At 40.7% G+C, this 16,035-nt stretch overlaps 1 protein-coding gene across 1 annotated transcript in view; it reads right to left on the minus strand.

Annotated features, from left to right (window-relative positions):
• PRKDC (protein kinase, DNA-activated, catalytic subunit) overlaps positions 1-16,035 on the minus strand; it is a gene marked incomplete at both ends in the record, with an annotated part of 80,225 nt that overhangs the window by 14,948 nt on the left and 49,242 nt on the right. The window contains 11 exons of the mRNA XM_080611491.1: positions 294-484; positions 572-746; positions 1,856-2,045; positions 3,552-3,663; positions 4,364-4,472; positions 4,984-5,208; positions 5,719-5,907; positions 6,465-6,603; positions 7,053-7,261; positions 10,481-10,660; positions 11,200-11,331. Of these exons, the coding sequence (XP_080467617.1) occupies positions 294-484; positions 572-746; positions 1,856-2,045; positions 3,552-3,663; positions 4,364-4,472; positions 4,984-5,208; positions 5,719-5,907; positions 6,465-6,603; positions 7,053-7,261; positions 10,481-10,660; positions 11,200-11,331 (1,851 nt within the window). The remainder of the gene's footprint in view (positions 1-293; positions 485-571; positions 747-1,855; positions 2,046-3,551; positions 3,664-4,363; positions 4,473-4,983; positions 5,209-5,718; positions 5,908-6,464; positions 6,604-7,052; positions 7,262-10,480; positions 10,661-11,199; positions 11,332-16,035) is intronic.

Raw genomic sequence — 16,035 nt, forward strand, 5'->3', positions numbered from 1 at the left:
TGCCACTCTGCATGCAGGTGCTATGACTAGGTTTTTCCCCTCCATACAAACTGCAGAACAGAGAAACACAGAAGTCTACCAATTAAAAAAAAGCTACAGTGGTGCAGAACTTCAGTAGAGTAAAATCCAAACAAAATAGCAATTACAGGTTACCCCCCCTCCCCTTTCCCTAGCTGGTGTTCCTGGATAAATCACTGCTAATAGCAGTATGTATCTATCCATATCTATCAGTACCTACTGAAGTAGTGATTACAATACTCAAATACCTAATAAGTTTTTTCCTTCTCACTTACCTTTTCAGGACTCTCAAGACTTTCCCCTGACAGGGCTGATATTTTTCCAGCCTTTTCTTTCTCAATTTGCTCCAGGCATCTTGGGTCCTGACTAAGAGCATTTGCCATGACGTGGTATGTAGTACCCAGAAGAAGATTCTGGTTTCGGAAGGCCATTACGTTCTTGCAAAGATAGTCCGATTTGGTATCTTCTGTTGGAATTCAAAAACAAAGCTGGTAATTTGACAACGAATTAGCTTTGTATAATAAACAATGTGAAGCAAAGAGAAAGTCATTACCAAGCAGGGAGATGGTTTTTAACACTGAGAGCACGCGTTCAGGACAACTCTGGTTCCGGCTGCAACTATGTGTAAAGCGGCAAAAGGCATAATTCCACCTCACCAGCCAGTCTTCCCTTGTTTTGGCTTCTTTGTGTAGGTCTTTCAGAAGCTTCTTGGCAACCGAGAAGCTGTTCTGTATTCAGATTAAGACAAAATTTTCACATAATGTACCTGAAGAGGAAATAAAACCTTTCTGCAACAAAATCAAGGATGAGAAGATTTAGGTGAGACAAGCAAAGCTAGAAGATGAAGAGAGGTCCACTGCTTGCTGAGTCTCATTCAAAATCAGATCTGTGCTAATGGAGCAATTTGAGAAGAAAATGAAAAGAACAGAGGGACAAACTGAGGAAATTAAAATAATTCTATCTGCATGACTAAACAGGCATTAGCTGTTCTGCAGTACAAACACATACTGGGAATGTAACTTGGTTTATAATACCATTAAGCAAATCACTTTGTGTTTTGATGAAAAGTTTCATGTAAGTAACGTTAAAGGAAATCTTATTTTTCATTTACTCCTTTAAGAGTGTATAGTCAACACAGCAATAATATTATATTTGGTTATTACAGTGCTTAAAATGAACTCTTGTCAATGACTGCAGATTTCTGCAGCATCTCAGATGAGGGAAACCTTGACTTCAATATTATTCATCTTGTCTCAAGCTTGAAACACCAAAGGCCCACCATCAAAGAAGGCTATGTTTCAGTCATTTTAACAGCCAAATCCAAACCTAAGTCACTCAGCTTGAGTTCTTTAGGTATGTGTTAAACTAACAGCATTAATAAAAAATATAAAAATACTATCATAAAATTCTTCATCATTGCTAACTAAATTATATTGATTCAATCTGAATTTGTTTTCTTGTACAGAAAAGATTATTTGTAAATGACAAGTGTAATGTTTGGTTGAAAGCATCCCTTCCATTAAGACTGAAGCATTTAAAATACTTTATTTATCTGGCCTTTAGAGTGCCCGAAACCATCTGTGGATCAAAGGGGTCTTCAGGCATATTTCCCATAATGACAAATTATTGCCAAGTTTGTAACTAACATTTATCCATTTCTTTCCTTTCACCGTGGAACTGACTTTCTTCAGTTTTCAAAATGTCCTGGGCAGCATGGTGAAAGAGAGACAAGGTCTGCTCTGGCAAAAAGGTGCCCAACACCACCTAAGAGGCTTTTCCAGCTATAGTTTCTACATATTTTCTCAAAAAACGGGAAGCTTCCAGACAGTACAATCACCTGTTTTCTGGCACTTTCTATCATCTTCATTTTCATGTTAAATTTGCAGCTCTTCATCATTGAGTAAATATCTTCACCCTGTTGATCCACTTCCATTTGCTCCCCAGCACCATATTCTTCATCCACCTCCATACTATCATTGGCCTGATCACAGAGAAGTTTCTCCTGCAGTTTGTCAAGAAAGAAACACCTGCACAATGACAACAAGGGTACAAATCACCCTGGTACGCATCCAAGGGAATGAACATTCAAAAGAATTGATCTACCTGACAGTAAACAAAGCTAAGAAAAAATGGGAAGCTATAGCAATCACCTTTAGCAAAAGCTAAACATGGTCCTCAGAGTCTGGAAAGTCATAACAGAGCCAGGTTGACCCCAAGAGCATCCTAGGATCTTGAATTGGCATGATTAAGTATTAGAAAATGTCCATAATAGAGTGGAATTTTTTCTTAGGTAGTTCTGTTAAAATCATAGCTACAACCTCTCAGTTCACCAAGCCATAACTTGTCAGAAGTGCAAACAGGAGTCTCAGCTACATAGTGTGGCAGGCTGTATTTTATGCCAACCTGCAATTTAAATGTGTATCACACCAACACATGTAAACATTGACATTTGTGTTGCAGAAAAGACCAGCGACTATACTCAACTTTTGAAAGGGAATTGCCATGAACCAATACTACATCCTTTTCATTCTACAATTAGTCCTATTTAATTTAATAGCATTTTCATTACATAGACTGTTATTCAATGCAGAGGATAGCACTGTAATCTGGAGTGGGGTCTGGAACATCATTTGGCAACAATTTAAGATGAGATATAGGTTTTCTAAAAACATATAAGTGTTTAAGACACTGACAACCCTTTAACTCATAAATGTTTTGAGACTTTGTAAAGGAGAAAGCCGTACTATGTATTTTGCCTAATATTTAATTGCAGTAAGTTCTTCTGTAGTCATGCTTCCCTGATACTAAGAGATAATAAAATAAATTACAGAGTATGCTGAGTATCAGCAAAGCTGTTGAAGAAGCTGTCCCCCAGGAAAGGAGAATTGCATTTTAGGAATGGATTTGGATTATGATAGATACCATGGGGTGGACAGAAAACTTCACATTCAAAAAAGCATTCCAGCTTCTTAGGAGCTAATTTCTGGAGAACCTTTGTTCTTTCTAGCAACAGTCACACAGCAGACATCTCTAATTACAGCACTGGTCATTAACTTTCCTATAAACACGTGAAGCACTGATAGTGACAGGGCTGGGCTTATTTTGTACACTCCCCAGCTTTGAAACTGCCTACAAAATAGGTTAGTATCTTTATTCATAACACACTGCCCTTTTTAGGTGGTGTTTCATTGAGCTGTGGCTAATGTACTCAATTACAAGTGGGTGTTTTCAAGAGCTGCTGAAGTGGGCTAACTTGCACAGTGCATGTGCACTGATGCTACACTGATATAAGAAAAACCCTGAACTAACATTTATGTTTTCCTATCAAAATATGATTTATTCTCTGGCCACTTCCCAACCTCCTTTTGCTTCTCACCACAAGTTAGTCATATAAAAACCAGATACGCTGATAAAGCTACTACAATGGTTAAAAAAAGTCATACATTAGATTAACAGCAGCAGCATTACAAAAAACATCTTTCAGAACAAAACAGGCAGACAGAACTAAAGCTAACCCAAGAATGTAGTTTTACCGATTTGTAATGATATCATCCCAGATGTTCATAGGGTCCATTTTAGCATCTGGATATCTGCTTGTCCAAATTCTGAGAAGTCTCTTAAGGGAAGCCTGTGAAGCTAAGTTACCTAGAAATCAATCAAGAATACTTTAAATGCATTTAAATCCAAACAGCGTGAAGAATGACTAAACCAAACATAGTCTAATACTCAAATCAGAAAACTGCAATAAAACAACCCACTTGCATTTAATACACTACTTGGTAATCATATGCCTTTTGTTTATTGCTGAAGCACAGGAGATTCAATAAGGACATCAGTGTCAACTGTTACTGGGAATCACCACTGTGTAGGTATCTTTCCATATGGGAATATGTTGGAATACAGTGGAAATATAAACTGAATCCAATATATAATTCAGTTTACGCTCATAAGTTTGTATTTCATGCCTACCTCAGGAGCTATAAAATATATACCACACCCATCTTTTATCTCTGCTAGCTACTATTTGCTACAAAAGTGACATCAACAAAAAAATCTTAGTTTAAAACTATTACTTATACTTTTAAATGAGATACTTAATTCTTATCATAATAGCTTGGCTAATAAAACTTTGCAATAGGACACAGAAGTATCTTTAAGCCTGCAGAACTGCAGTAGTTCTTACTGTCAATAAGACAATAAGAAGTAATTCCAGACTGATGCTCCTTCGAACAGGAGTTTGGTAGTCCAAGTGGGGCAACAGCCATTCAAAGTTCAGGAAACCATGATTACTTAACACAGTAAAAGGAAAGTTGATTAAGGGGTGAAAAATTAAACAAATCTTTACTTCTCCTGGTCATAAAATTGATGAAATCCTGTATTTCTGTCAAAGCTTGTACAGACTGCAGTTTGGTCATCCGACTCTGGTATAACAAAGTATCTATACTGGAATAGCTCTGAAAAGAAAGGGAGAGAATGGAAGATTTCACATACAGAATTTACAGCATGGTTCTATTCAGTGCTCTACATGCTATTTATGTGATGGTGCTCTGTATTATGCCCTACAACCAAATCTTTTACAAGTAATTTAATAGTCTGTAATCTGAGAGCAACTCTGCCTTGGACAAGCATAGAGGTATATTCTACCTCCAATTCCTATCCTAGGTTTTAGGGCAGTCCTATAGTCTAATAAAAACTTAGTAATGGATGGAACTTGTAACCTCTGAATTTAATATTCTCTTTTCAAGTTCGTTCTTGGGGCCAGGAGGCTTCTGAAAAGAGGAATGAAATAAAACTGCTACTAATCTGCACAATTACTCTGAAAAATGTCTAATAGATGAAATCATCAAAATAAAGCAAAGTAGAATGGGATGACACACTCCACTGGCTGGCTCACCTCTCATCATTGCAAGCAGTGAATTGAAGTTTATACAAAAAAATCGTATCAGAGATAGCAGAGACTGTTACCTGCATGAAGATCTGCATGCCATTGCTAATGTAATATTTGGCTCTGTCAAAATCATCTTGCAGGATGTAAAGGAGACTAAGCTCTTGGCTGTAATGCATTTCTATAATGGCTTTCTTCTGTTCTGTCTTCATTGCCTCATCAATAAAAGTTAACAAAGTCTGGTCATTTTCCCCACTGAGCAGTAACTTCAACTTACTGCGTATTATATAAGGCAGATACGTCTCCTAAAATGTAGAAATATTGTCTTTACTTATAGGAATTGAGTATTAAGACAGTCAATTTTTTTTTTTATGTTATCAGGGACAGATCAGGTAAGTATTAAAGTATTTGAATAGTTTTCTTAAATGTGTTCCTTTAGACATATTTCAATTTATCAACAAATCACAGCAGCCTTGCCCCATAGGCTCCAGAAGTTGTTAGCAAATTCTACCAGTTTCAAATCCAGGGGTTTGGTAACTCTTAAAACATGAAACAAATAGAAGTGATAAAACCAACAAAAACACTGCAAGAACAAAAGCTGGTCCTATACAATCAGCCATAGACTCAAGGTAACAACTAAACATTGTAAAAACAGCAGAAGTTACTGCACCAATTATTTTTATATATCAGAGTCTAGTAGTTTCCACAGTAAAGTAATCCAAATACCAACTGATTTCCACCCACAGTTACATTACTGTAGGACATCCTTGCAGAGATAAAAATAGTGTCGTATCAACAAAGTGATTTCTAAAAACCTGAAAAAATGGATCATCCCACGTTTTGCTCAGGTCTGGGGGTTTTCCACTATCGATATTAAAGGTAGCACAATACTCCAGAGACTTCCAGTCTGTGAGGTGGTCATAGCATTCCAGAGATGCAAGTTCCCAGAAGTCCTTTTCCGCTTCTGTTGGCTCTCCATCTTGCCAGTCTTCTTCAAAGAGTGCCTAGGGAATGAATTTGAGGGGGAGGAAGGTTCTCAGCTGGAATCTGACACTAGTTTCAATTCTAAGTCTCATAAAAATATCTACCCACTTACCAGAATGTGACAACAACATTAAATGCAGAAAATCCAAGCTTATCAGTATTTACACAGAAATTCATTTCACACAGCCATCTTTATTAAACCTGTATTTTTAAAGAGCAAAGACTTTAAAAGAAGGTTAAAGAGATCCTTCTTCATTTTTACCCACTGTATCTCAGATTTCCTTTGCCATGAACAATGGCAGTTGTTCTTTTGGGGTGGCAGTGTGCACACGGTGTTTTACTTGTCTGCCTAGGTGATTGCACATGTGAAGATTTGTAACAAACAGTAAGTAGTATCATGCTTGCTGCTCTGTTGTGACTGCTTATCTGTTCCCATGCCTTTGAAGACTGAACCACCAATCAAACAAAACACAAGGACATTCTAAACAACATGTTGCTCCCAAAATGTTTAATTTTGACTTACTAGTTTTAAGTCATGAGAGATTTATGAAACAACACAATCTTGCTGTCTTTTTACCTCATCATAGTATTTAGCTGCTTCAGCATAATCACTCCTTGCTTCTGCCAACAATGCCTTCTGTGTGATTTCCTTAGTCCCAATCTTACCACTGAAAATGCCACGAAGGACATCATAATCTCCAAGAGATCGGTAAAGCCTAGCAAGATTGAAAAAGGAAATGTTTTAATTGGTTGAACAGAAGTGTATCAATGCATACATAAGCCATTTAAAGAAATAATAATCCATTAAACAGTAATACTACTCGCTTACAATTACAAAAAATTATCTCTCTTATATTAAAGATCATAAATATATATTTAAATAGAGAAACTTCACCTTGTAGGGAAATACCTGAACTGTGGAAACTTCTGCAGTTGAAAAGCTATGAACAAGATGTTTTTCAGTAGTCTGATAGCATCATCAGGGTGCACAGCTGTTAAGTCTAACTGCTCTAACTGACAGCTAGCAATTAGCTGACAAGAAATTAAAAGCATACCTAACTCTCAAAGAGGGAAAGATTAAAAAAGAAATCCCATGAGCCATAAAGGCACAGGTCTTCACAAAGCAAACCTAAATGGGAGTAAATTGTCTCAAACAAGAATTTACTTGGCAAGTTCAATCCATCTGATCACATCTGGGGGAAGCTCTGTCCTCCCGCGCATCCGCTTGGGTGGGGGCTCCTCCACAGGAGACAGAGCCATCAGGGCGTGCTCCAGAAGAAGGATGCCCACTGGCTGCTGTAAACTTGCAAGGCAGCTCGTGCTCACGTTAGCTGAATCCAGTTCTAATAGCTCTCTGTGCTGGTAACTTATTTCCTATAAAATAAAACAAAACAAACCAACAAGCATCTACTTGCTGACAGTTAACTTTTAGAGATCATGTATTTGGTATCCTTTTTCTTACAGTGCAAACTTTGGAAATAAGCCATTAAATCTCCAGAAGTCCCCAACTCTAGGAAAACTGGGATAATTTACTTCTGTACTGTTGCTGTTTGGACAGAGAACAGTAGAGAATAACTCCTCTACTTCATCTGTCCCCAGGGCACAGGACAACTCTCTCAACAGAAACACATGGGCAGTGGGGGAGAGCGCATTTCACTTAACATACTGAGTGGTGCGTTTCTGCCATAAGCTAAAAGGCAAGATTAATCACAATGTCTACTCTGAGCTGGAGGCTTTCTTTCCACACACTTTCCCAGTTTTAGTATACCACTGCTTCCTTTTAGATTCATTTAGTATTGTGCTCATCTAGTTCTGCCTGATTTAAAGGCATGGCAATATTCCTAGCAGATCTTTACCATATTTAACATTAGTCCAAATACAGAATAACCTCATTTTCAGGGATAAACATTCTTCTTCACCTGAAGGTTCTTTTAAGTAGTTGAATTATCCAAAATACAGGTAAATATATCAAGAAAGCAGGAGATGAGTTTATTAAAGCCGATTTTTTTTCCACTTAAGAACCAAAAGGAAAGCTGCAATAATAGCTTAACCAAACAGAGAGGAAAAAAAGAAAATTTTTAACATTATAGAAATCTAATATTGTAAAAATTTTTTCATTATAAAAAACATCACCAGGTTTTAGGATAAAAATTAAAGTTTGATTCTTGCAACATGGTATGTTCAAAAATACTAAGTGGGGAAAAAAACCCTGCTATTTGGAAATTGCAACAAGAGACTGTGAGAATAACCAAGCTACACTTCTTTGATAAATGGCAACCACCACAAAACCTGCAGAATAGGTATCTGGCATAAGCAAACTCATTACACAATCTGTATAGTTGAGACTCTCACACCAATAAATTTGTACTCAAGAAAAAAAAGAACAGCTTCTTGTAGCTTCCGGAGCTACAGAGCAGGTGGTTCCCAATGAAGGGTTAAGCACATGATTCACCTGCTATTCCAGCAATTTCAACTAGCAGTTGAAACTGCACACGTCCACCAGACACTTCTATGTACAGGCACACATTCCTTGACTGCAAACTTTTAGGAGTTACATCAGGGACACAGTGCCAATTGCACAATCTAAAACCATAAGAACAGCTTGGCTAAGGTAAGATCATAAGCCCTTTCTCAGGGATGCCTAGGAAAAAGTGTGAGCATTGTGCAAACGTAGTGGAATGTCCACTCACAAAAACCCCTCACAATTTACAGACATCATCCCACATCAAAGGAGATACCTATTCAGTGCATTTTTGCGACCATTAACTTATCTTTTGAAAGCAGAGGGATTGTTTCGTGCTCTGTATGCACTTTATTTGCACCATGTGTTTAAAGATTAGGATGAATGGCATCCAAACTGGCTATGATATTTATAAGGCAATGTATGTTTTCCAGAGGCCATGTATCTCTATGGAGTCTATGTAAACTTCTGTGATGGAGGTAACTTCTTTCTCAGTATTTCAGCTGGTTTTCAATCTGTCCTGAAAGCCAATACCAGAGCCCCATATTAAATTTTAAGATTATACCTGTAGGCAAAACCAGCTCTTTTTATCACCAAGTTACTCCCTGATGGGACTTTAACCTGCCAAGGAACCAGAAGCAGGAAGTGTTTCTGAAACAAGCCCATATTTCTCATATTGTTGGTATATAGGAAACAGAAGCTGTATTTCCAATGGCCAAGATATTAGGACAGCCTTAGTGAGCTGAATGACAGCCTTGGCATTGTGTGCCAAGCCTCAGCCTCTCCCTTGATCAACACAAACTCTAATCCCTGTTGGGGAAAAGACTTCCTCTCACTGTTATGCAGGATGCTCAAATACACAGGCTGAGGCTTGCCTTTTTGCTGCTGTTCTTTTGTTATTGAATGGGGATGGTAATGAGTTGCTCTTATCACTCTTGACTAATGACATGTCTGACTAATTGTAACTTACCTATTTTTTGAGTCTTTTTTTTTTACATTTATCCAGAAAAAAAAAAAGTAGCTAACACAACAGTGTTATTAATAGACTCTTAACAGACAGCATAATTCAACACAAATAACATTACCAAGACAGAGAACCAACAAACGGAATGTCTAGAGGGAATATTAACAGATAGCTATTGTGAGATGCTGGCTCAAAAAATACCAAGATAGGCCAGAAAAGTCCCCATTGCATTTGACCTTTCATGCAGCTGCACAGAAAAAAAGTAAACAAGAAATTATATTTTCTCAGATGTGTAAATACAAGTACTAAGAAGCAAAGTCACTGTTTAAAAAGCTAGTCCAAACCAGACACTCCTCCTGTATTACAAATGACATCTACTGTCACAAACTATTTAGGTTTCTGTAACAGAAAAAAGACATCACCTGCCACTCAAAGAAAGATTATTTTGAGAGCTACAAATCAGGTGCAACATTAAGATCAACACGGCTGATGCGAAACATTAAACATAGTGAAAATGGGTATGTTAACAGGTGCTTGGACAAGCACCCTGAAAACTGGGGTAAAACATGAAGTTCACAATCTGTTTCATTAGCACAGTATGTTCCCATAGCAGAAAGGCTTGTGTTTTCTTTCCAGTGAAATGGCTGTGGTGCACCCGCTCACCCTTTGGTGGGAGTGAATCCTTCCCTCCTTACTGAAAACCGGCAGACAAGTACTTCAGGGGCCTAAGTTTCAAAAATAAGTAAGAGGCTAACAGCAAACAGTCTGACAGCTACTGATATCCTCAAGACATCAAAGTATTCCATCAGTAAGCACCTCCCAGAAACAGGGAGATAAGCACCACACCCACATATCCCTTTCAATTGTTCTTGTGGCTTTCATTTCAAATCAAGTCTCTTCTTGTTGCTGATGCAATTAAAACATTAAAAGGTGACTCAAACTCTACAAATCAGAAATTGTAGAAGCCTTGAAAAATCAGTTCAGAGGCATGCATTACCTTGTTCACCTTCACAAGAATCACTTGAAATATTAATTTGATTAACAATTCTCTTTCCATCTCTGTCTAAATTCCAGTAACAGTATTTAACCTTCACTACCACTGGGTTTATCACACATTCAGACAAAGACATTATACTCAGTTACTTTCATGCCATATAGCAGGATTTACCTGGATGCATGCAATGAATGGTGGAAAGTAAGACAGGCTCATACTCAGGAAATTATTGAAGTTGTTCAGCAGCTTCTGGATGATGGCTTTTTTCTCAGAAGGAGTTTTAGATTTTTCTACCTCATGAAAAATTCCACAAAACAAACTGCTGAAGAGCTGCTTGGCAAATGTTGGATCTTTCTGCAAATTACAACGAAAGCAATAAGGCCACTGAATTTTCCTGTGACACAATAAACTAATAAATAAAACTAAGAGATACGACCCACCCTGTACCTAATCCCTATGTAGACAGTCTTTGGGAGTGGAATAATTAGTCTGGCATGCATCCCACCTATGCTGGAAATTACTGTACTACCCATTCAAACCCCATCTTAATTCTTCTACATAAACAACCTCCAAGACAATGTAGGTTTCAGGTCAGAGTGTTGGTGAAGAGGAGGAAATCTACAATTTTCACATATCCACATTTTCTACTACAGGAACCAGACACCCGATACCATCTTAGGGACACCACTGCCAGTGAAGAGGGTTTCAAGAAAAAACAGAAAACATCAAAGTGCAAGGGGACGAGGGCCTTACACTGAAGCATCTAACACAGAGAGATGAGACTGTCTGTGCAGACAGATGGTTCCATCTGATATTTAAAGGCTTTTTTTTCAATGTCATTTTCCTCACAAGAACAGAAAACTTGACCGGTGACCTCCGAAAAGCAAACAGACCTGGGCAAGGCCCTGCAGAGGGGCAATGAGACTGTAGTATTCAATCTGGATGTCAGGAAGGTCTCCTACTCGGTAACTTCTGTACAAGGTAACCTGAGCATCATATTTCATCTTCAGCTCAGATTTCATCTCCTGAAACACATTGCTCATGTTAATAAAAGTAACAATTGCCTTACTTAGAGAGACCTGTATCTAGATAGGACAAAATAGGTACAGGTATTTCTGAAATGTTTTATAAGTTTTGCCATGCTAATTAAACAAATATATTTTCTATAGAGCCGTAATATGGTTAAACCCAGATTAACTTAGGCAACTAAGAACTCCAGTGTCTTGTTCATAGACTTATTTCAGCCATTAACATTTAATATTAATACCTTGTAGTTCCTGCTTCCATACAGGTAGTATTTAAGTCACTTTTAAAGAGAATGATTATGACTGACAGCTAGTGAGCTACTCTGGTTTAATAAGTTACTGCCTGCCAGATGAACCACAGCAGTCCATCATATGATGGTTCTCAGCCTGGCCCTGATGCAAAGTAAAATGAGGTCCCTAAAGCTAGTGTGTTTTATTTCACGCAGTGGGATGGGGAAGAGAAGGAAGAAGGATGAACCTGGTAGAACTGATGCCTTGAACTTCAACCAAACCGTAGTAAAACTGATGTAAATGGCAGTTGTTAAATAGCTGCCCTGCCTTTTGCTGAGGCTTGCAGAAATACATTGAAATTAAACAAGAGCTACTACCAGATATAGAAAAAACCTGTCTCTGGCCTTTCTTCCTTCTCATAGCACTTATATGCTATAAGGAAATCAACAGTCAAGTTTAGATGCTGGGATTTTATTTTTAACTACTGTTATTAGCGAGTAATCCAGAAGACAGTGGGTGTGTATATATATATATAGATTGGTAAAATAGGGAAACAGAAGAAAGCTTGAAGATTTCTTCCTCTTCTGTAAACCCTTTGTGATTTTGCTGTTTAAGCCCATTTTTCTTCTACATAACCTCAAAAGAATAATTTTCAAAAAGCTTGCAAGAGAAAAATGCTGGGAGAAATTAAGACTTTATTAAAGTTGTTTCCAAATACTTTCTTGCTTAGGACCTACTTTTTCCTGTTTTGCCCCACCAGGTACAGTATTAAGGCAAGCCACTGAGTTCTGTGTGCGTTTATGTTCGACAAATCTCTTGAAAAGTTTAAGGGGTCCTGAGAGAATTCAGAGTCTCCTATGGTCTTTTATTGTGGAATATTACAGAGGGGTTTCTTGGTTGTATCTTGGACTGCCATAAAGAATGTATTTACAGGTTTTTTCTTGCAGGGTGGGAGGAAATAGTGTCAATAGGCTAAAAGATGTCAGGGAAGTTGAGAGGAAGTAGAAATGCTTGCTCCAGGCCCAAACTGTGCAGAGGCCTCAAGCATCCATCGTAGCTCACGCAGGAAAGAAGAAGACCATTAACCCAGAAAGCTGGGAACTAGTAAAAAAAAAAAAAAAAAACACAAAAAAAGGAGAACGAGGACAATTAAAAGCATGGGGCTTTCTCCTAAATATGATGTTCCCACCCAGAACCACTTCCAGGGTGGGAAGGGGCTGGAATATCTCTACATTGCTCTGAGCATTTATTATAGGTGCTGGCAACTGACTGGGTGTGATGGGATGGAATGATGCCCCCCTCCCTCAACACATCTAGTTTAAAGCTTTCTTTAAAGCTTGCCAGTCTGGCAAGCCTCCTACCAAAACCGCTCTTCCTCTGCGTTGTCAGACCAGCTCCACCAGCTTCCAGTAGACCTGGCCTCCCAAATTGACTCGCATGTTTTAAATACCCAAGCCCCTGACTATGGCACCACCCTTTTAACCATTTATTAACCTGGCCAATCCTCCTAGCCTTTTTAAGGTCCTCCCCTTTATCCTGGAGAATTGACAAAAAGACAGTCTGAGCTTCAGAGCCCCTAATCACCTCTCCCAGGGCTCTGTAGTCCTTAATGTTCTCCGGGCTACTGCTGTCTGTATCGCTAGCACCCACATGGACAACTACAATTGGGTAATAGTCAGTGGGACTTACTAGAGCAGGCAGCCTCTCTGCAACATCCCTGATCTAAGCCCCTGGTAGGCAACACACCTGCCTTGAGACTGGGTCAGGCTGACAGATGGGTGCCTCTGTGCCTTTCACAGTAGAGTCTCCGCTACTATGACTCGCCGCTTTTTCCTGTCAGCATCAGTAGTGATCTTCCTTAGCTGTGCATCAGCCGGTTGTTCATGGTGCGAGTGTGTTTCCTCATTAGCAGTCGACAGAGAGATTGTGGGTCAGGGTTAAAAGGAGAACAGCGATGGGGGACATTACTGTGGGGATCTGTTACAGACCACCTGATCAAGAGGAATCTGTGGATGAAGCGCTCTATAGGCAGATAGGAACAGCCTCATGCTCACAGGCCCTTGTTCTCATGGGGGACTTCAGCCACCCTGACATCTGTTGGAGTGAAGGTACGGCCCGGCACAAGCAATCCAGGAGGTTCCTCCATTGTGTGGAAGACAACTTCCTTCTGCAAGTAATAGAGGAGCCGACATGGAGAGGTGCCGTGATTGACCTCGTGCTCACCAGCAGGGAAGGGCTGGTTGGAAATGTGATGCTCCAGGGCAGCCTTGGTTGCAGTGACCACGAGACGGTCAAATTCGAGATCCTCGGGACAGTGAGAAGAGCGTGCAGCAAGCTCAGTGCCCTGGACTTCAAGAGAGCAGACTTTGGCCTCTTCAGGAGCCTGCTTAGTAAGGTTCCATGGGATACAGCCCTAGAGGGCAGGGGGGCCCAAGACTGTTGGTTGTTATTTAAGGATCACCTGCTCCAAGCTCAGGAGTGTTGCATCCCAACTAGAAGGAAGTGCAGCAGGAGGGCCAGGAGACCTCCTTGGATGGATAAGGAGCTGCTCAGGAAACTTTGAGGGAAAAAAGAGGCTTATAGAAGGTGGAAGCAGGGACAGGTGGCCTGGGAAGAATACAGGGATGTTGTCCGGGAAGCTAGGGACCAGGTGAGGAAGGATAAGGCCCAGTTAGAATTAAACTTGGCTAGGGATGTGAAAGGTAACAGGAAGGGATTCTATAGGTACATTGTGAATAAAAAACAGACTAGGGACAACGTAGGCCCCCTTCAGAAGATATCGGGAGAACTGGCTACCCAGGATTTGGAGAAGGCTGAGGTTCTTAATGACTTCTTTGCCTCGGTCTTCACTGGCAAAGGCTCTGACTGCACCACCCAAGTCTTGGAAGGCGGAAGCAGGGACTGTGAGAATGAAGACCCTAGGCCCACTGTAGGAGAGGATCTGATTCGAGACCATCTTAAAAACCTGAATGTGCACAAGTCCATGGGACCTGATGAAATCCATCCGCGGGTCCTGAAGGAGCTGGCGAATGAAGTTGCTAAGCCACTGGCCATCAATATTTGAAAAATCATGGCAGTCAGGTGAAGTTCCCGACAACTGGAAAAAGGGAAATATAACCCCCATTTTCAAGAAGGGGAAAATGGATGACCCGGGGAATGACAGACCAGTCAGTCTCACCTCTGTGCCTGGCAAACTCTTGGAGCAGATTCTCCTGGAAGGCATGCTAAGGCACATGAAAACCAGCAAGGTGGTTGGTGACAGCCAGCATGGCTTCACTAAGGGGAAATCTTGCCTGACCAATTTGGTGGCCTTCTATGATGGGGCTACGGAAGTGATGGACAGGGGCAGAGCAGTTGACGTCATCTACCTGGACTTGTGCAAAGCGTTTGACACTGTCCCACACAACATCCTTGTCTCTAAATTGGAGAGACATCAATTTGATGGGTGGACCACTCGGTGGATAAAGAACTGGCTGCATGGCCGCACGCAAAGAGTTGTGGTCAATGGCTCGATGTCCGACTGGAGACCAGTAAGGAGTGGTGTCCCTCAGGGATCGGTGTTGGGACTGGTTTTGTTCAACATCTTTGTCGGTGACATGGACAGTCGGATTGAGTGCACCCTCAGCAGGTTTGCTGATGACACCAAGCTGTGTGGTTTGGTTGATACGCCAGAGGGAAGGGATGCCATCCAGAGGGACCTTGACCCGCTTCTGAGGTGGGCTGATGCCAACCTGATGAAGTTTAACCATGCCAAGTGCAAGGGCCTACACCTGGGTCAAAGGAATCCCAGGCACAGCTACAGGTTGGGCAGAGAAGAGATTCAGAGCAGCCCTGCAGAGAAGGACTTGGGGGTGTTCGTTGATGAGAAAATGAACATGAGCTGGCTTCAGTGTGTGCTCGCAGCCCAGAAAGCCAACCGTATCCTGGGCTGCATCAAGAGGAGCGTGACCAGCAGGTCAAAGGAGGTGATCCTGCCCCTCTGTTCTGCTCTCGGGAGACCTCACTTGGAGTATTGTGTGCAGTTCTGGTGTCCTCAACATAAAAGGGACATGGAACTGTTGGAACAAGTCCAGAGGAGGGCCATGAGGATGATCAGGGGACTGGAGCACCTCCCGTATGAAGATCGGCTGAGGGAGTTGGGGCTGTTCAGCCTGGAGAAGAGAAGGCTGCATGGAGACCTCATAGCAGCCTTCCAGTATCTGAAGGGGGCCTACAAGGATGCTGGGGAGGGATTTTTTGTTAGGGACTGTAGTGACAGAACAAGGGGTAACTTAAACCAGGGGAAATTTAGATTGGACATAAGGAGGGAGGTCTTTACTGTAAGGGTGGTGAGGCACTGGAATGGGTTGCCCAGGGAAGTTGTGAATGCTCCATCCCTGGCAGTGTTCACGGTTGAACAGAGCCTTGGGTAACATGGTTTAGTGGGAGGTGTCCCTGTCCATGGCAGGGGGGGTGGAACAAGATGATCTTTAG

Source organism: Psittacula echo (genome assembly GCF_963264785.1).
Source record: "Psittacula echo genome assembly, chromosome: 2".
NCBI classification, from domain to species: Eukaryota; Metazoa; Chordata; class Aves; order Psittaciformes; family Psittacidae; genus Psittacula; species Psittacula echo.